The sequence below is a fragment of the Dasypus novemcinctus genome, chromosome 4 (assembly GCF_030445035.2).
Source record: "Dasypus novemcinctus isolate mDasNov1 chromosome 4, mDasNov1.1.hap2, whole genome shotgun sequence".
Taxonomy (NCBI): domain Eukaryota; kingdom Metazoa; phylum Chordata; class Mammalia; order Cingulata; family Dasypodidae; genus Dasypus; species Dasypus novemcinctus.
Window position 1 is genome coordinate 127,634,772 of NC_080676.1, and position 22,293 is coordinate 127,657,064.

Below are 22,293 nucleotides of genomic sequence, written 5' to 3' on the forward strand. Positions count from 1 at the left end.
ATGAAAACATTTAAATCTGTGATAAGGTAGAAGTGTGTAGTTGTGCAGTGAAGGGATAAGACAGAAGTGTAGTGGTAATATTGGGTTGGGAGGTGCAGGCTTGACAGGAGGGTAGGGTGGGAAGGGTGGGTTGGATGGTCCATGGACCTGGGGGTAGTGTTGGAGGAGGAAGCAGGTGAACACTTGCTATTGGTGACTACATAATTGAAACTACAATGTTGGGAAAGCTCTTTTGGCAATATGACACGGAAGAGTTACTGGTTTAGGGTACGCGACGGGACATTCAGGACAGAGTGCATCTGGGGCAGGCTTCTAGGGAGTGTGCAAGTGATTATTTTGCCATAGTGTCATGTATCATAATAAGTGGGAAGGAGTTAGACTCCCATCCTGGGGAGGCCCCCTATATTCTCAAACAGAGGGTCCGGAGTGCCTAATAGGGGAAGACAGACCAGTGTGTCAAGCCCTCCATATTGTTGGAAGTAACTATGAATCTTGTCCTTCAAGGAGTGAAGCCTGGTGGTTGGCACGGACCCCGAGGGGAGAGGGAGGGAGCAATAGAATAGACAGAACAGGGGATGTTTTGGGGGCAACGGAAGTGTTCTCCGTGATCTTATAGTGATGGATACAGGCCATATTAAATTTCATAAAAAATTTACAAAAGTGTATGGTCCAAAATGTAAACCATAATGTAAACCATTGACCATGAAACATATTGAAATATGTTTCAATTATTTGTACATCAGTTGTAGCAAATGTATCATCCACATATAAAAAGGTTATTAATATGGGAAAGGGGAAAAAGGGAAGGGTGTTGAGTAAATGGGAGACCACTGTATTCTGTATGTGACTTTACTGTGACCTAAAACTTCTTTGAAGACAAAATGAAGAAAAATAAGACACTGGGGATTAAATGAAAGAAAATGTCACTGTACATACAGGACAAGAGCTCTTACAGTGATGAAAGCCAAAATGTAAAAAAAAAAAAAAGCCTTTTAAAAAATATTTTTTCCTGCTTTTAATTTAAAACCTGGCCCCCTTAATTTGAAAACCTTAGTCCTGGATTCCCAGGTATCCTTAGCAGATTACACCTGTCTGTAGTTACAGAGTAAGGGTGGTGTTTTTGCTTTTATAAAGCCTTCCTCCTCCTGATATATTCTCCCAGGTGCTGAGGCAGAGAAGAGTGAGCAAAAATGGGCAAAATGAATGAGGATCCAGTCTTCTCCTTGGTTATCCCAAATGACAAATTTATCTCACTGTCTTACTCTGTGGATGTTGTGGGGAGGAAGGAGGGATTAGGGATTGGTTCCAGTTTACTCCACGGATGAAGGCCTCACCTCACTCCTGGGCAGCATCTCTAGGCATTTGTAGTCCCTCAAAGAATAGCCAATCTTCAGGCGGACTCAAGGCCAATGACATTCATGGTCTTTGCCCTAACCTCCCAAGCTGTGGAGGTCCAAAGAAGACTCTAGACTGTACCTACCCTTTAAGGCTGCTGCTCAGGTTGGGGAACTTGTGTGGAATAAATCAACTTTAACTCCCAGGGGTACAGAATTAATGAGGCATTGTCATGGTCCTTTCCAAGTGATAGTCCCCCTTCAAACTGTTTCTTTAACCTTACAGGCACTGGGACTGGTCGGCAAGTCCTTGGACTAAATGACCTTCCAACTAGAAAACACAGTTTATCTTCCTTTCTCGCATGCACTCTCTAAATTTAGGAGCTTTTCTCTTGGCATTCTCCTCCCTTGGGAATAACTTATTCCCTAAATCTTCCTTTCCGCTAAAATCACTGCCCTCTACCTTTGCAATCATCTGATATTTACTGTGAGTGGTGGTGTTGGATGGTGGTCACAGAAAGACTGCTTTTAACTGTTGTTCTCTGAGTCAGTGGATAGGTAGCTCTGTGAACTTAGATTATTGGATACTAATTCATTTTGCTCTCAGTTTTGGGCCTTAACTAATTTCCAGACATTAGGAAAAAATATCTTTAAACATCTTGTTAAGCAGATAGGTGAAATAATAATAAAGACAAAAAAGCTCATATCCTTTAGTGAAACTCTTAACTAATTCAGAGATAAGTTGCTCATGGCTACTGTATTCCTTGGTTAATAGAGTAAAGTCTGAAGAAAATTATGTCATGTCCTGAAAGTATAACTTTTAACCCTATGAAATCCTGTTCTCTAAATTCAAATAAATTACTTCTTTTGCTTAGAATGGTGGGACTGGCAATGAAGGAAAGGGGGGAACCAACATTTATGGAACAATCCGTTATAGGAACTATGTCTGCTGTCTTTGGGAATGACAACCTATCAATAATATTCAGAACTCTTTTGGACAAAGCATAGGTGTATGTTTCCAAAACTGATTGCCTTTCCTATTTTAACCAGCCATAATCCAAATGATAAAGTATAAAGAGATATAGATAGCTGAGTATGTTTTAATTAAACTTGAATCAAAAAGTAGCACAGGATAACCTCTAGTTTTGATATAAATTTCTTACAACCCAAAATAAGACTTAGGTCGATTTTCCCAGCCGATTTTCTGGACAATTTAGCCCAACAGAAGCCAAGATGGAATAGATCTACTTGCAATTTTTCTTGGTTAATTTTGACTTTTGTCTGAAATAACGAGCTGAGCCCTCCGTCCTTACTTGTCTTCATGCAGACGGCAGCCTGTGAGCCCTCCTCCGCCACCACGGCCTATTTCGCCACCGCACACCTACGGCTACATATCAGGACCGCTCGTCTCAGATATGGATACAGATGCGCCAGAAGAGGAAGAAGACGAAGCCGACATCGAAGTCGCCAAGATGCAGACCAGAAGGCTTTTGTTACGTGGGCTTGAGCAGACCCCTGCCTCCAGCGTTGGGGATCTAGAGAGCTCCGTCACTGGCTCCATGATCAATGGCTGGGGCTCAGCCTCGGAGGAAGACAACATTTCGAGTGGGCGCTCCAGTGTCAGCTCCTCGGACGGCTCCTTTTTCACCGACGCCGATTTTGCCCAGGCAGTTGCGGCCGCAGCAGAGTACGCTGGTCTGAAGGTGGCCCGGCGGCAAATGCAGGATGCGGCTGGTAAGTCCTACACTTAACCACGCTGCAAAGGGAAACTCCTTTGCTTGTGTAGATGTTAGTCATTGATTTTTTTTCCCTCTGATCTTGTGTCCTGTATATAATTCAGCTATTATTTCTGTCTTTGTTTTTGCTCCCAAGGGAAAACAGTGTCCAAGAATATGACAATTCTTGATTATTCCCTTGTTCTTGACCCTTTCTAAACCTCTTACTTATCCAATGTAATGTGAGTGCTAGGAACCTACCTGGAAGTCCTCATTTTCGGACTACTCATAAACAAAGTTATTTTTTAACCTAATATGATAGAATTTCTTTAGTTATGCATACAGTCTATTAAATGAGGTTTGTGTTATTGAAAGTATAGTATAGATATATTAAAAATGAATGGAAAGTCACCAAAATAAAACTCATTGTGGTTGTTCTCTTATCCCATTTAATTTTAAATTCTCTAGGAGATATAGATAAATATCCAGATAAGACACTCAACCATTAGAAAATCTTTCTCCTCAAAGTCCATTCTTTATATCCCCCCAAAATTAGAATAGTCATTCAGTTTAATTGGGAAGATCTAAAGATGTTTGTGATATGCATATGTTTTCAAACATAAATATTCCATACCTAAAGTAGGCATTTTTAATCTAATAATTTGGAGAGCAGATTAATCGAAATGCCTATATACTTTTTCTACGTATTTTCTCTTTTCCTTGCCGGTTGGTCCATTTTCAATAACTGTATAGTTATCCCCACATTTTAACCCATGTTTACTTATCTCCTTCTCTGAACCCTGTTTAGAAAGTGAATAGTATGAGAAAGAGAAGAAATAAAAAATCAAATCACACATTTATGACATGATTTCTGTCTGAATGAATATATTCATTTGCATAGACATATATAGAAATATATATATTCATATAAAGATTGCATGTGTATACTTTCCTGGTAGCTAAGAAAATATAAAAAGTAGAGTAAGATAATTTGGTCATCCAAAGAAAGAGACATTTTCAAGAAAGGAAAAAAAAGTTGTAACAACGAATCAGTAATGGTTTGAAAACTTTTTTGAAAACTGCCAACTTTAATAAAATACATCCAAAAAGCTAAACATCTTTCTCAAAATTTAATATCTAATTTTATACTCAGACTTTTTTCTCCTTTTTAAATTCCTCTGTAAAAAATGTTACGTGAAATTAAGCATCTCAAATTACTACTTTTAGATTTCATTAAGGATGTGTTTCAGTTCATTAAATCAAAGAAACATAGAAATAAAGTTGAAATTCATCTGTGAAAGACCTTGTGCCTCAGGGTCTATGAGCACTGGATAGCCTCACACAATAGAATCAAGAGGTCTAGTCTCAGCCCTAATTCTGTTTTCATGGATTTGTAACTTTAATTGTAATAGCCTGCATTACAGCTAAAGAGAGTTTGGTTTAATATTTTTTTTTTTTTTTTTTTTTAATATTTATTTATTTATTTAATTCCCCCCCCCTCCCCTGGTTGTCTGTTCTTGGTGTCTATTTGCTGCGTCTTGTTTCTTTGTCCGCTTCTGTTGTCGTCAGTGGCACGGGAAGTGTGGGCGGCGCCATTCCTGGGCAGGCTGCTCTTTCTTTTCGCGCTGGGCGGCTTTCCTCACGGGCGCACTCCTTGCGTGTGGGGCTCCCCCACGCGGGGGACACCCTTGCGTGGCACGGCACTCCTTGCGCGCATCAGCACTACGCATGGCCAGCTCCACACGGGTCAAGGAGGCCCGGGGTTTGAACCGCGGACCTCCCATATGGTAGACGGACGCCCTAACCACTGGGCCAAAGTCCGTTTCCCTAATATTTTATTGTATTGTAATTTAGTGGCATTTCTGGTTTGTTTGGCTCGTAATTATATAATGAACTAAACATGCATTGGTCTCTCCCTATTTAAATGTTCTTTTCAGGAAAGAGTGCTGTTTATCATGTGACTTTGAAGTTAAAATGAGTGAATAATCTCCTTGCTTCTCATTCATTTCTATTATTTAATTTGATTGAGTTAGCGTCTTTAGATACATTGATTTTATCACTCTCTATGGCTTTCTTCTGTTTATAGCCAAAAGACATGTTGTCTAGGTCTGACTGAAATTTCTTATGGTACAACCATGAGGTTCTGGATTTGCGACTTTGGAATTTCTAGAACTCAAGCGTAGGCCCAGTAGATCTTGATTGCCATTATGGACTAAAATAAGCGATGCTTGTTTTAATTCAACATCTGTGTAAGGCAGCCAGAGGATTCCTGAGAGCGCTGAAATGTACCACATCTTCTTAGTAAATCCACTTATCACTGACACCTGGGAATATGGTCCCTCCAGATACAACCACCTCTCCCTCCACCAAAAACCACAGAAGTCTCTGGAAAGGTCACCTTAAGTATCCAGAACTAGCAAGTAAATATCTTGTTATGGAGTAGGGGTGTAAGTAATTTTTAGCAGGCTTAAATATGTGAGCTAGATCAATTTCAGGTGGCCTCAACAGAAAATACCTGAGACTGTAGCAAGTTATTAGAATTCTACCTTCAAAAAATAGCATAAATATATATTTAATTAAAATAAAGAATGTAATTAGTCCTGCTCCTTCTTAGAACATGAATTTCTTAAATAGTCCATGGCTATTCCTCTTGAGAAAGCAACAGATATTCAATTAACAAATCTATGAGGCAAATATTTAATTCATATTTTTGTTTAAGAATTACATTTTGGTGAAGCTGGTTGTGAAAATGATTAGAATGTTCCTCTTCTAAAAAGCATGAGCTTTAACAGCCTTAAAAGTACTGTGATTAAAAAGGGGAAAAAAATAACGGAAAATGCTAAAGGGGATTTTTCCCAGTGGGCAGCTCCAGCATCATGACAAAAAGACTATTATTTGGTGGAATATTTTAGGTACGCATTTTCGTCAATTAGGTGTGTTTCTGGCTTTCAGGTTGTGTTTTGTTGTTCCTCTGGTAATTAAAATTGGCGGATCAGTTTGCCTCTGATGTTTTTCCTCAGGCCGTCGACATTTCCACGCATCCCAGTGCCCTAGGCCTGCAAGCCCTGTATCCACGGACAGCAACCTGAGTGCTGCTGTGATGCAGAAGGTCCGGCCATCCAAGAAACAGAAACACCCGCCAGGACATCTGCGCAGAGAAGCCTACACAGATGGTAAGTCCATCGAAATGGATGAAAATGCCTATGAATCTTGCCTATCACCCTGGCTCTCTATACCTAGAAAATGCATCCACTGACATGAAAAATTATATTAAAGATTCATTGCAGTGAGTCTCACATTTCTTCTAGGAGTGAGCATCGTCCATATCTCACCAAGGATCTCTAGTCATTGCTGTTTTTTAATAGGCTGAGGATTTAACAAACTAAAGCAATGCATACTTTTGATATTTTTCGAAAGGCTATCCCATAGTTTCAAATAGAAATGATTATAGTTGAAGTACTGACATAGGATTACCCATTATCCGATTTGTTGATAAATCTTCCAAATTGTCCCCATGTTTTTCCTGCACAATTTCACATTCAAATAAACATGTTTGAGTATTAATTCTCACTATAGCGGTGCTACAAACCATTATTTTGTGCACCAAAAAGCAAGTCGAGTCATCTTCCTTCATGCCTTCACTTACAAAATCGACTCTCACGGAAGAGGGAACGCCTGTATTCTCAAAGGAGTGTAGGAGGATCGGGCAAACATTGTGATGTTGTCTAGAGAAGGCTTTAATGAAAATGCCTCAGGTGGCCCAGCATTTATTACACCGCCACCTCCACGTTTTATAAAACAACCCCAAGGACTTTGTTGGAAATGCATGTAAGATAAATCTCTCTCAAACTCACCCATCCTGGCAAGTTTGCTAAATTTGCTAAAAGGGTGGAGGAAGGTGGGTGTCACAAGTGTCCTTCCCTACCTCCTGGTCCTCTGCAACCAAAATCTGATTAGGACTTTCATTAGCAGTCAGCAATTTTTCAAAAGGGCATCATTTGCCATTATCATATGAAAGCTTCATATTATAGATCCTTATCCAAGGTTAGAGGGAGGGTTTTCTGATGCACTTCTCCCCGTGATTCCTGCCACTTGACAGAAAAATTTAATACAAAGCTCACAGCGTGATGAGCACAAGTGACTTTACAATGAGTGGCTGTCCATGCTATTAGCTGTACTTTATTCTGAGTATTTTCTCTCACTAGCATCTATCTGATATTAGAGTACATTAAATGCTGGCATGACACAGCTGACACAGCGCACCTGGGCCCCCTGGCTTTTGCCCAGGACTCTTTTGTCAGTGAAACTGAGCCGTCAGAATATTATCTGATGTTGAAGGGTTATTACGGTGGCTTTCTGCATGTTTGCTCCTGTGAAAGGGCAAACACTAGGTGGAAAGCCCCAAACTACTGGCAATTTTACATGTATGGGACCCCTGTAATGACATTTTACACATTTTCTAGATATTTTATCAGTTTTTCTTATCTGGTAGAGAGTCCTCCTCACTGAAAAACTGGCCAAGCGTCAAACCTCGATGTAAACACATCTAGACTGAATACATAAGGAAGAATACTGACCTAAGGCTTTGTGTAGATCTTTCCTCTTTTTATTTATACTTGTTTTAAGGAGCTTCTGACACTGAGTGATGCTTTTTAAAAATGCTTTCAATAATGTAAACATGCCAAGGTAAACAACATAGCTTCACATGCTTGATAATTGTGATCTGTATTCATTGTTCCACATTCTGCACTCCCTACTTCAGTGTTGTTAATAATTAAATATCAGTTCTAACTAATCCCTGAATATTAACTATCAGACTGAATGATGATACACCCAAGTTATTTTATGAATTTCGGAAATACCAAAGGAATATGTTAAAATATTTGTAAAGCCAAATAGATGATTTGAAATATTATTCAGGCTTCTAATTGCTAATTTCAAAAAACTGAACATGCAAATGATCATAGTGCATGCTGTCATATAGACGCCAATAATTATTTTTTCTAAGTCATAAAAGTAGATAAAATGGAGAAATGACTAAATCTACTTTTTAAAAATTATAGCTTTGACTTCCTTTCAGTATTTTAACCGTCTGTCTTTAAGTTATGCTTTTTGTACTATCAAGTCTTAAACTTAGTTCTGGATGTTTCCTGTTTGGTAAAAGAGAATAAAAACAAAGCTATTTGTTATTTTTATATAACCAGCAGTACATATTAATTAATTGAAATCATGTAATTGCAGACAATTCTTAATGTTCCAAATAAAAGAAATGCACATTTTCTTGTTAGCAGTGGTTATAGCATGGAAATAAAAGTCATTTTCCCAGGAATTACTTTTTACCATGCTGCCCGATCTACATCCACTCCCAACTACACTGCATTTTTGAATAGAAATACACAGACCATATCATGAAAAAGCTCAATGGCAGAAATAATTTGTAGAACTTACTAAAAAAAAAAAAAAAATAGAAAGTGAGGAAAAGAGTTTAAAGAGCTTCCAATTGTTCATATACGAATTAAACATAGTAGTAAATTATAGAGGTTTTTACTTTTTAATGAGTAAAATTTATTAACTGTGATTTAATTGGCGAGTTTGATTATTATCACTATAGTATGTGAATTATGTTCAGAATATAGTATATTAGTCTTGAGTTTGTAGTATCTTTGGATATCAGGAAAGTGACACTTCTGATGCCACTCTCACCAAATCCCAACATGTCTTGTCTTATTAGCAATCAAAGCTGATGACTGCCACTATCATAAAATTGTACAGGTCTGGGAAAGTTTTGAATTTTATTTGTAGATTTTTTGTAGACTATATAAAGAAGGATGAAAGGGTGAATTTGTCTAAACTGATAAAGAATAATTCACAATGATGCTTGTCAGTCAGCTCTTAATCCAGGACACTGGCCATGCCTTGGTTTGTGGGTAAATATAAGCTCTCAGAAATACTCAGGGAGTACTTGGTGCAAAGCATTGTGCTGCATGCATTTGTCACACTGACAGGCAAAATCAAATTTTTAGTTTTCAAAATTATTTGCAGCCTGTAAGTATAACTCAGATGAAGGGTAGGATTAAAATACATGAATATTTATCAGTTGGAGTCTTACAGTGTTAAAGCCAAGCATAAGTGCATTTCTAGGACCTTCTAATAGATTCTTCCCACCCCCTCTTTTCATACCTCTCTGATGCATTAACATACTTGATTTAAAAACCAAATCTACATTATTTCTCTAGCCCTACTTTTAATAAATTATAAATTCACCAACCTCTTTGGAATGAGGTTATTTTGACTTGATTTATCATTAATTACAAAGTCTTAGGACTTTAAGTACTTAAATAAATACAGTGCTGGATCTCCGTAGCAAGATAATATCAGCAGAACTGTTCACAGGCACATATTCCTATGAGGTACTTCATATGCATTATACTAGGACTTAGAAAATGTTGTATAAGGCATGGTTGTTTATATGATTATATAAAGACAGAGTTTACATATATAATATAAATAGTAGGTCTGTGATTTATTTGTTAAATCTGCTTTGAGCAATTAGTGGAATGAATGAAACATCAATTATCACTATATGAAAATAAAATTGTTTATACTATGATAATCCCTAGCTTGGTTTGGTGATTATTTTATAATACCTAAAAAAGAATTTATTTGGCAGTGTGTTTATTTGAGAAATCAAACCTGCCAGTGTTTCCCTCTAATTGGCAATTAGGTACAGTGACAATTATATACATGAAGTTTGAACTCTTAAAATTACCATCTTTTCTACCTGATACAGATAGCACCTATTAGAACATAAAGTAATAAATTGTCTGGAGAATCATATATTTCCCAGACCTGTATGATTTTATGATAGTGGCAGTCATCAGCTTTGATTCCTAATAAGACAAGACATGTTGGGATTGGGTGAGAGTGGCATCAAAAGTGTCACTTTCCTGATAATCTGTGTTTTGCTATCACAGTCACGTTCATAAAGTTTACAGCAGTTAGGTAGTGGAGAAATGAATGTGCAGTCATTTATTTCTTCTACTTCCAGGTGGGCTCCTCTTCTTACCAGCCCAGGCTTAGTCTGAATCTGGCCCTGGTCTCTTGGCTTTAACCCACTTAGTACAGTTTGTCGTCGAACTCTCTCTTTGAATGTCTCTAATTAACAAGTAGCAGATATGGGAGGATTTATCAAGATAGTACTTTTTTTAAGTTCTATTTTTTAAAAATCCATCAAAGCAGTTGATAAAAGAGCAAAAGCATGCACAAGTGACAATTACAATCATATTGTAAGAAAAAAAGATTTTTGATATTGTGGGGTCAGGGCAAAACCAGTGCTGTTGGTTATGATTTTGGCCATCATTTTAGCTAAAGTGTTGAGGCTTTTAACACTAGGAAACTAGAACACGGTGAGTCTTGAAAACTAACAAAAAATGGAAGTAAAAGTTTGACTATTTTGTGGCTTTAATAATTACTACTTTCAAAGGTCCATACAATGGATTCAAATGCCTTAATTTTAAAACAATGTTAAAACAAATGTCACAAAAAAATGTATAGCTGTTTATGGTACAGAAAAAAATATAAGAGTGAAAGTGATAAAAAGCAGGCACAAAAGGCCATATATAGTGTAATTCCATTTATATGAAATGTCCAGTATAGGAAAATAAATCTATAGAGTCAGAAAGTAGATTAGTGAATGATTGCCATGGATTTTGGGAAGAAGGATAAGGAGCAACTGCAAATGGAGTGATGAAATGGCCTGAAAGTGGTTAGTGGTGATGGTTGAACAACCTTGTGAATATACTAAAAACTACTGAATTGAATACTTAAAATGGGTGAATTTATTGTTTGTATCTCAGTTTAGTAAAACTGAATCACAAACATATATGTATGTGTGTGTGTGTGTATATATATATATATATAAAGGTATATTATTTATTTACTTACTAGTGATATATGTATGATCAACACTAAGTTAAAACTGGGTGCTTCGCAGGACCTTTCACATGCTATTGTAGTAAGAAGTTCCAAGATACAATTTTAATGTTCAAGAGTTTCCCATTTTGGTATATGTAAATGATAGTCAGTGAACCATTGACAATAATAGCAAAATATCTGGAAACCTTCATATTCCACAGTATGGACTCTCTAAATAAATAATCATCCATAAAACAGAACATTATGCAACATTTTTAAAGAAGTGGATCTGTATGCACTTACACAAATTTGTATACAACTACACTAAGTTAAAAATCCCATTTGTGTTAATAAAAAAGGACCGTGTGTATGGTACTTTTTATCAAGCAACCACATATGGCTGGGCAGGCAGGCACTGCAGACAATCCAAGATATGGCCAATTTTATAGTAGTTGGTATGAATGGTGTTCTTGGGAATTATGTGAATTGGCAGCCCTGCTTTGTATGCATAAAGTATTCTGGGATGATATATAGAAAGCTATTCAAATTGATTACCTCTGAATAATCAATTTTGAGGTTTTGGCATGGAGGTAGGAGATATTTGAAGGGTTATAATTTCCAGTTTCAACCCTTAGATACTTTTGTATTTTTTTTTACCAAGTGATTATATATATATTTCTTTAAAATCTTAAGGTTAGGGAAGCTGATGTGGCTCAATGGTTGAATGTACTGCTTCCCACATAGAAGGTTCAGGTTCAATCCCCAGCCCTGGTACCTCAAAAAACAAAAAAAGTCTTAAGGTTAATGTTATAATACTAAGAATTTAACAAATATTTTATAAATGCTTTTTAGTTAATTTACTCTATCAGATATTATTCTTCAAATGTGAAAATATTAACATTTCTAAAGATATGCCTTAAACATAACCATGTTGATAATTCTCAATTCTCTATTTTGACCTCTCTTCATATTCATACTTTATATACAACTGTCTGCTGGACCTCTCTGTCTGGATACTCCAAAGGCCCCCCTCCAATTAACTTTCTAAAATTGAACTGAAAAATTGAAATCAAATTATGTATTATCTTATAGCATACTTAATGTATACTATATAACATATAACAAATATATAACATATACATATGTATATGAATATATTTTATGAAGCTATGTAAAATATAAGAAATTGACATATATTTATGCCAGTGATTATCTGGTTCAGAAAGTCTGGTTATTTACAGAGTAGAGAGATTCCATCAATGAATGAGGGAATATAGACATGTAGTAGATTGATGACATATAGATTACTCAACCTGAAATTAGAAACTAAGCACCTTAGTTCGTGTTCTGACCATATCTAACTTTGAGATTGGGAAATAACTTAAGGTGTGTGTTCTTGATATTTCTCATCTGAAAAATGAGAAGGGATTTAGGCCAGAAAAGGGATGGTAAATAAGTCTCAACTCAAGTATCAGCCTCGATCAATTTATCTTTTTTTTTTTTAAGATCTATTTTTTATTTATTTCTCTCCCTTTTCCTGCCTGCCCCCCACCCCCAGTTGTCTGTTCTCTGTGTCCATTTGCTGTGTGTTCTTCTGTGTCTGCTTATATTCTTGTCAGCAGGACTGGGAATCCGTGTCTCTTTTTTGTTGCATTATCTTGCTGTATCAGCTCTCCATGTGTGTCACACTGTTCCTGGGCAGGCTGCACTTTTTTTGCGCAGGGTGGCTCTCCTTATGGGGTGCACTCCTTGCACATAGGGCACTGCACATGGGCCAGCTCATCACACAGGTTAGGAGGCCCTGAGTTTGAACCCTGGACCTCCCATGTGGTAGGTGGATGCTCTATCCATTGAGCCAAATCCGCTTTCCAAATGTGTCTTGAGCCAGCAACATTATACTGAAATCAATTGGCAAGGTTTGCCATGGTTGGGAGAGGGGAAGTGACAGCACATATGCCAGTTTTAGCTGTCCTGAAAACTAAATAATCTCCAAGTCCCAGCTCTGTGATTCAATTGTTCTGTGCTAGATAACAAAGGGAATGGATTGAAATTGTTGTTTCTTATTCCTTGGTTGCCTTCAATTTTTCTAGCTCATTTAAGTTATTAGTATCTCACAGTTGACTGTCACTCCAATGATTGTCTTAATATTTGACAATTTTCTATAGTGAACTTTTACAATATTTTACATATTTCTTTGTAGACCTTCCACCTCCTCCAGTGCCACCACCTGCTATAAAGTCACCCACTGTCCAATCCAAGGCACAGCTGGAGGTACGACCTTTAATGGTGCCAAAACTTCCTTCTGTAGAAGGAAGAACAGAGAGACCATCAGACAGAAAAGGAGGCAACTACAAGGGAAGAGAAGTATTGGATGGAAGACAAGTTGCTGACATGCGACCAAATCCAGGTGATCCCAGAGAAGCACAGGAACAGCAAAATGATGGGAAAGGACGGCCAAGCAAGTCAACAAAACGAGACCTTCCACCAGCAAAAACTCATCTCATTCAAGGTACTAACTTATTCAAGCAGTGTATAAATACAGATTGAACATGTTTTTGTAAGGCACATGGGAAGGTCTATATGGCTATATCAAAGTTGGTAAAATTAAGAAATTTGCTCTCTAATGGAAAAGATAGGTGTGTACTCAAACAATGTTAATACAGTTCACTCCAAAGTGACATGACACAGACTTCCCTGGAGAGGTGCTGTTTAAGTTGGATTTTAATGAAAAGCATGATTGCAATAGGTTAAACAGGGAGAATGGGATATCAGGTAAAGGAAATAGGGCAAGAAGAGACACGGAAGTATGACAGTGAATATGTTTGGTAATTCTGGTTTCCAGGTTGGCTGGAGAATAGGAGGCTTGGGCCAGGGATATATGGTGAAAGATAAAATGAGAAAGGTGGCTGGGGCCCAATTGGAAAGACCTGGAATACTATTCTCAAGAGCTTATGACTCATGATATAGACAGTGGTGAACCATCAAAGAGTTTTGAGTAAGGAAATGACATAATCAGATCAGTTTTAGAAAAATAACTGGCAGCACTGTATAGTGAAGAAAGAGACTAGAACAAGGAGAGGAAAGTATCAGAACATAACAAAATAATTTAGTGTAAAATATGAAAGCACTTAATTACAATAGTTGTGTGAATGAAGAGGAGAGAATAACCTATGCAGCCATTTTAGAGATGGAGCAATAGGACTTGGTGATTTTAGAAACAGCAATCCTGGAGGAATGAATGTGTGACACAGAAAAGCTAAAGTTATCAGCAGGGATATGTTGGTATTGTTTATCCGTCTGCTCTCATGGAGAAGAAAACACTGCCTTGTAGCCATTTGCTGATTTCTATGGTGTAAATATTCCCACCATGGTTGATTTTAAGCTACTAATGTGAAGTTAATGAATATGGAATTGGGAAGAGATGGACACACTTGATTCTTGCAGGCCTATGTAAACAGAGTCCAGCACATCACTGGCAGGGATGACTAGATTTAAAGGCCAGAGAGAGAAACAACATTCTGCAAAGAAAATGGAGATGAACCTTTCCCCACCAAAAAAAAGAAAATTATTAGAAAATCCAAACTAAAGAAAATTGTATCCTGGAGACAATGGAGTGAGATTTTTTTAAGAAAGGAAGAAATATAAAATGCCACAAAGATGAAGGTGGAATTAGAACCTAGAAAAAAAAGGACAAGATTTTGAAATATGTATATTGTTGGTGGGACTCAAAGAACTTTTTTAAAAAATTATTTATTTTTTAAATTTTTTATTTTGAAAATTTTTAAATGTACTGAAAATAGAGAACTCCATTCAAATCATTTCTTTGATTTAAAATTTAACATTTAAAATTTTGTTTTATCTATGTTTTAGCTGAAACATTTTAAAGTAAATTATAGGTATAGTATTTTTACTTCTACTTCCTTAACCATATATGCCTCTTCAGAAAAATAAGGTGGATTCATCATATTATTACAATACCATTAACACACTTAACAAAATGAACAGTCCTCTTTAAAATCATGCACAGTCTTATTACTTCCACTTTCTTCCTTCTTTATTCTAAAATTAGTAAGAAAAAATGGATATACAGACAGTTTTTTCCACTTGTACCAAAGCCCCTTTTTCCTTTTTTTACTACTTATTTCTGTAGACTTTTCTGTAAGTCCAGTAGCCTAGATTAGGTGATCTCTTTGATTCCTTTTAGTTTCATAGCCTCCAACTCCCTAAGTAGAACTGGTTGTTGGATACAAATCTGACATAGGAAACTAAAGTACAGAATTAGGTGAGCATGAGTTCTTTCAGTTGTATGTATAAAAATAGAGCAAACTTCTAGGTTTATAAATAGGAAAACAGAGATTATATATTTTATTCACTGATAATATGAATCTAGCAGCTGGCACAGCCTGGAATATAATAATAAGTACTCTTTAAATAGGTGATGAGTGAACCATAAGTAATTGAATAGATTAATGCATAGATGAATAGGTTAGTTAATCAATATTTAAGAGTAAAAGGTAAATCCAATCAAGTAGGATAGATTATAGCCAGGTACAGTAACTAAACCATTTGTATGTTTCTTTTTTTTTTTTTAATTTATTTATTTTTTTAATTGACTTTGTAATAATATTACATTAAAAATATATATGTGAGGTCCCATTCAACCCCCCCCCCCCACCTCTCCCCCCCCCCCCCCCCAGCAACACTCATTCCCATCATCATGACACATCCATTGGATTTGGTAAGTACATCTTTGGGCACCTCTGCACCTCATAGTCAATGGTCCACATCATGGCCCATACTCTCCTCCATTCCATCCAGTGGGCCCTGTGAGGATTTACAATGTCCGGTGATTGCCTCTGAAGCACCATCCAGGGCAGCTCCATGTCCCAAAGACGCCTCCACCTCTCATCTCTTCCTGCCTTTCCCCATACCCATCAGCCACCATGTCCACTTTTCCCAATCCAATGCCACCTCTTCTATGTGGACATTGGATTGGTTGTGTCCATTGCACCTCTATGTCAAGAGGAGGCTCAGATTCCACATGGATGCTGGATGCAATCCTCCCACTTTCAGTTGTAATCACTCTAGGCTCCATGGTGTGGTGGTTGTCCTTCTTCAACTCCATCTTAGCTGAGTGTGGTAAGTCCAATAAATCAGATTGTAGGTGCTGGAGTCTGTTGAGGCTCAGGACCTGGCTATCACATTGTCAGTCCAGAGATTCAAATCCCCTAAATATATCTTAAACCCCAACATTAACTGCACCTCCAGCACATTAGCATGAAAGTCTTATGAAGGAAGATCCCATCTGAGTCCAGATTCATCACACATAAACACCATTTCCAAAGAGGGGCCATCTGACCTGGTAGTTAACCCTGTCGGCCATGACCATAACTCCCATGGGTCTCTTTAGCCCTCAAAGGAACCAATATCTGGGGGTTGTATCTGCTTTATCTGTCTCTTAGACTCTGCTCAGTTGTGCATGAGGGCAATCCTTCTGCCAGCCTCCAGACTCTTTTTTAGAAACTCGTAGCCATATAAACTCATTTCTCCTTTCCATTTCCCCCTTACTTTAGGTCAAACAGCATTTTAAAGTCATGTTATTTTATGTAGACAGGGATATTCTGCTGATCCGCATTGAACCTTCTGTATAAGGTCATTTTCCAGTTGCATCATCAGTTGGTAGTTGATAGTGGTCCCTCGATGCCAGGGAGGCTCATCCCCGGGTGTCATGTCCCACGCTGGGGGGAAGGCATTGCATTTACATGCTGAGTTTGGCTTCGAGACTGGCCACATTTGAGTAACATGAAGGCTGACAGGAGGAAATTCCCAGGCACAATGTTGCTCTAGGCCTTGTTCTTATTTTAGGCTTATCAGCTCACAAGCATAGTCATTAGCATCAGGGGCTCACTGTTGAACCCTCACTCCCTCCCGGTCCCCGCCGCTGTACCTGGGAGACTGTCGCTGCTCCCCTAGGGACCACGACAGAGCACCACTGGCCAGGAACCCAGTACCCCCCCTGCTGTGGTTTTTAATTGTTGCCACTATGAGTATATCCAAACATTACCATGCACCCTGGACATATGTTCTGTACAGCTCCCTGTCAGCCATATATCACCTGTCATTGGTATCCCATACCAGTATCCCTCCATTGCCATTGTTGAAACACTCTGTGATCCAGAACTCCCCAAAATTTGAAGCCCAATATAATGTCATGGTCCCTTACTAGGGAATGGCATATAGCGATGGGTTTAAAGGTTAGATAAAGAACTTGGATAAAGTTAGATAAAGAACTTAGATAAAGAATGTTGACTTGAAAAAATTCTATATCCTATCTTTTTCTTTTTTTTTTTTCCCCCTAATTATTCAGCTTCTCTTCACAGGACTCCTAGACCACAGCAATGCATATATATAATATACAGCACTCCCATACATCCACCACAAAACCTTTTTCCTTCCACAGCGATACTCTTATACCCTATTCATATCATATTTACTTAACGTGATATACAGAGTCTGAGACATTAGCTTTCTAACAAGGTGACATCTGTGCTTACATTATGGTGCATACTTTAGGATACACAGTTCTTTACATTCTTAGTTATCCTATGTTTTACATTATGGTTTACATTATCAGTCTGTCATCTCCTATATGTTATGGTGTAATATTACATGTTTTATATCCATCCTTGTGTACTCTCAAGAAACTCCTCTCTTACCCCCCATTTACCTTGGTTCCACACATTTAACGTCCATTTTCCCTTCCACCTTGGTGCCCACAGTGACAGCCAACCTCCGTTTCCTGAGGAGCCACTTCCAGAGATAGATGGAATAGTGTTCAGAGCCTAACTTGCTCAACTGCCCCAATGCCCTGGGAGCCACCCTTTCTCTCGAGGGATACAGTTCCCTCTATTTGATGGCATTAGTCCTCCCCAGGATGTGGGTCCACCCCCACTCTCACTACTTGGGTTTCTACCCCATGGTGTCACCCACTCTGGCAGAATGAGCATTTAGACATTCCCCAGGAGCCCGTTCTGCATCAGACCCTCCCCTCCGAGCATTCTAAACAGGTAACCCTCTTTATTATATTTTGATATGATTTTCTCGGCATTTTACTCTCCACCAACACCTGACCCTCTCCTGTGTTCGTATGCTACCCCTCCCTCCCCCCACTTTTGGGCAATGTTACCCATCCGTCCCTCCCCAGCCACCCTCAAACCCGCAAAGCCCCAACCAAAGGCAACCCCTTGCCCCCCCTTTATCTCTTCTTTGTATTCATACTTAACCACCATCTCGTCTTAAATTCCACCCCTGCAGACATCGGCTTATATCCTTCCTCCACCCTCCGATTTCCTGTAAGCCTATCATTCAGTCTCTTGCTATCTAGGGAAGCTTGTTTATTTCATATCATTGAGGTCATGTAGTATTTGTCCTTCAATGTCTGGGTTGCTTCACTCAACATAAGGTTCTCAAGATTCATCCATGTTATCACATGTGTTTGTAGTGTGTTTGTTCTTACAGCCGAGTAGTATTCCATTGTGTGTATATACCACATTTTATTGATCCACTCATCTGTTGATGGGCATTTGGGTTGATTCCAATTTTTGGCAATAGTGAACAATGCTGCTATGAACATTGGTGTACATATATCGGTTTGCGTCCTTGTTTTCAGTTCTTCTGGGTATATACCCAGCAGTGGTATTGCTGGGTCATATGGCAAATCTATGGCTAGTTTTTTGAGAAACCGCCATACTGTCCTCCAGAATGGTTGGATCCTTCTGCATTCCCACCAGCAGTGGATGAGTGTTCCCCTTCCTTCACATCCTCTCCAGCACTTGTATTCTTCTGTTTTTTTCATAGCTGCCAATCTTAAGGGTGTAAGATGGTATCTCATTGTAGTTTTGATTTGCATTTCCCTGATAGCTAGAGATTTGGAACATTTTTTCATGTGCTTTTTTGCCATTTGTATTTCTTCTTCGGAGAAGTGTCTGTTTAAGTCTTTTTCCCATTTTTTAAATGGGTTGTTTATCTTTTTATTTTCAAGATATAGAAGTTCTTTATATATGCAAGTTATAAGTTTCTTATCAGATATATGATTGCCAAATATTTTCTCCCACTGTGTGGGCTCCCTTTTTACTTTCTTGACAAACTCCTTTGAGGTGCAGAAGGCTTTAATTTTGAGGAAGTCCCATTTATCTATTAGTTCTTTTGCTGCTCGTGCTTTTGGTGAGATATTCATAAATCCATTTCCTATTACATATTTCCTGTAGATGTTTCCCTACACTGCTTTCTAAGGTTTTTATGGTCTTGGCTCTTATATTTAGGTCTTTGATCCATCTTGAGTTGATCTTTGTATAAGGTGTGAGATGGTAATCCTCTTTCATTCTTCTACATATGGCTATCCAGTTCTCCAGACACCATTTGTTGAATAGGCCACTCTCTCCCAGTTGAGAGGGTTTGGTGGCTTTATCGAATATTATGTGGCTGTATATGTGAGGTTCTATATCAGAGCTTTCAATTCAATTCCATTGGTCTATGTGTCTCTCCTTATGCCAATACCATGCTGTTTTCACCACCGTAGCTTTGTAGTATGTTTTGAAGTCAGGTAGTGTGATTCCTCCAATTTCGTTTTTCTTTTTCAGTATGTCTTTGGCTATTCGGGGTCTCTTTCCTTTCCAAATAAATTTCATAGTTAGTTTTTCTAGTTCCTTAAAGAAGGCTGCGTTGATTTTTATTGGGATTGCATTGAATGTGTAGATCAGTTTTGGTAGGATAGACATCTTAATAATGTTCAGTCTTCCTATCCATGAACAAGGAATAGTCTTCCATTTATTCAGGTCTTCTTTGATTTCCTTGAACAATCTTGTATAGTTCTTGGTGTATAAGTTCTTTACCTCTTTAGTTAAATTTATTCCTAAGTATTTGATTTTATTTACTATTGTGAATGGTATTTGTTTCTTGATTTCCTCCTGATCTTGCTCATTATTGGTGTACAGAAATGCTACTGATTTTTGCGCATTGATCTTATAACCTGCGACTTTACTAAACTCATTTATGAGTTCTAGAATCTTCGTTGTAGATCTCTCAGGGTTTTCTATGTATAGGATCATGTCATCTGCAAATAATGAAATTTTGACTTCTTCCTTTCCAATTTGAATGCCTTTTATTTCTGGTTCTTGCCTCAGTGCTCGAGCAAGTACTTCTAAGACAATGTTAAATAGGAGCGGAGACAGTGGGCATCCTTGTCTTGTTCCTGAATTTAGAGGGAAGGAGTCTAGGATTTCTCCATTTTAAACAATATTGGCTTTAGGTTTTTCATATATACTCTTTATCATGTTCAAAAAATTTCCTTGTATTCCAATCTTTTGGAGTGTTTTTATCAAGAAAGGGTGCTGTATTTTGTCAAATGCTTTTTCTGCATCAATAGATATAATCATGTGATTTTTTTCCTTCAATCTGTTTATATGGTGTATTACGTTGATTGATTTTCTTATGTTGAACCATCCTTGCATACCTGGGATGAATCCCACTTGGTCGTGGTGTATAATTCGTTTAATGTGTTGTTGAATACGATTAGCAAGTATTTTGTTAAGTATTTTTGCGTCTAGGTTCATTAGAGAAATTGGTCTGTAATTTTCCTTTCTTGTGATGTCTTTGTTTGGCTTTGGTACTAGGGTAATGTTGGCATCATAGAAGGAGTTGGGTAATGTTCTTTCTGTTTCGATGGTTTGGAATAGTTTCAGCAGGATTGGTGTCAGTTCTTTCCGGAATGTTTTATAGAATTCACCTGTGAAGCCATCTGGCCCTGGGCTCTTCTTAGTTGGGAGATTTTTAATAACTGATTCTATCTCTCTGCTTGTGATTGGTTTGTTAAGATCATCAATTTCTTCTTTTGTCAATATGGGCTGTTTATGTGTTTCTAGGAATTTGTCCATTTCCTCTAGATTGTCATTTTTGTTGGAATATAGTTTTTCAAAATATCCTCTTATGATAGTCTTTATTTCTGTGGGGTCAGTGGTGATATCACCTTTCTCATTTCTTATTTTGTGTATTTGCATCTTCTCTCTTTTTTTCTTTGTTAGTGTTGCTAAAGGTTTGTCAATTTTGTTAATCTTCTCAAAAAACCAGCTCTTGGTCTTGTTTATCTGTTCAAGTGCTTTCTTATTTTCTATTTCATTTAGTTCTGCTCTTATCTTTGTTATTTCCTTCCTTCTTCTTCCTGTTGGGTTACTTTGTTGTTGTTTTTCTAATTCCTTCAAATGTGCAGTTAGTTCTTCAATTTTTGCTCTTTCTTCTTTTTTGATATATGAATTTATGGCTATAAACTTCCCTCTCAGTACTGCTTTTGCTGCATCCCATAAATTTTGGTATGTTGTGTTATCATTATCATTTGTTTCAAGGTAGTCATTGATTTCTTTTGAGATTTCCTCTTTGACCCACTGTTTTTCTAAGAGTGTGCTGTTTAATTTCCAAATCGTGGTGTGAAATCTGGGCTTCTGTCCTTTGCAAATCTCCAGCTTGACTCCACTGTGGTCAGAGATAATGTTTTGTATGATTTCAATCTTTCTGAATTCGTTCAGCCTTTCTTTGTGGCCTAGCATATGATCTATCTTGGAGAATGATCCATGTGCGCTTGAGAAAAATGTATATCCTGCTGTGTTTGGGTGTAGCGATCTATATATGTCTATTAGATCCAGCTCCTCTAATATACTATTCAGATGTTTTGTTTCTTTGGTGATTCTCTTTTGAGATGTTCTGTCCAGAGTTGATAGTGGTGTATTAAAATCCCCCACTATAATTGTAGATGTATCTATTCTTTCACTTAGTTTTTCCAGCGTTTGCCTGACGTATTTAGAGGCACCCTTGTTAGGGGCATAGATATTTATGATTGTTCGATCTTCTTGACAGATTTTCCCTTTCACTAAAATGTAGTATCCTTCTTTGTCTCTCACAATTGTTTCACATTTAAAGTCTATTTTGTCTGATATTAATATAGCTACTCCTGCCTTTTTTTGGTTATTGTTAGCTTGTATGATTGTTTTCCAGCCATTCACTTTCAATCTCCATGCGTCTCTGGGTCTAAGATGTGTCTCTTGTAGACAGCATATGGATGGGTCATATTTCCTTATCCAATGTCCCAGTCTGAATCTTTTAAGTGGTGAGTTTAATCCGTTGACATTCAGTGTTATTACTATCAAGGAATTATTTGTGTTAGCCATATTTTGATTGGATTTGTGTTTGTCATATTTTGTTTGTATATTTTTTTTGTCTTTTTTGTTGTTGTTGGTCTTATACTCTCCTCCAACTCTGCCTTTCCTGTTTTTTCCTTTCTT

The 22,293-nt window shown here is 37.6% G+C and overlaps 1 protein-coding gene across 13 annotated transcripts in view; it reads left to right on the plus strand.

Annotated features, from left to right (window-relative positions):
* Positions 1-22,293, plus strand: part of ROBO1 (roundabout guidance receptor 1) — a 1,228,714-nt gene that overhangs the window by 1,190,387 nt on the left and 16,034 nt on the right. For 10 of the 13 annotated variants that reach the window (XM_058296067.2, XM_058296074.2, XM_058296068.2 and 7 more), the window contains 3 exons: positions 2,662-3,068; positions 6,070-6,222; positions 13,164-13,472. In XM_058296067.2, the coding sequence (XP_058152050.1) occupies positions 2,662-3,068; positions 6,070-6,222; positions 13,164-13,472 (869 nt within the window). The remainder of the gene's footprint in view (positions 1-2,661; positions 3,069-6,069; positions 6,223-13,163; positions 13,473-22,293) is intronic. The other 3 variants (XM_058296071.2, XM_058296075.2, XM_058296076.2) reach the window with 1 other exon arrangement.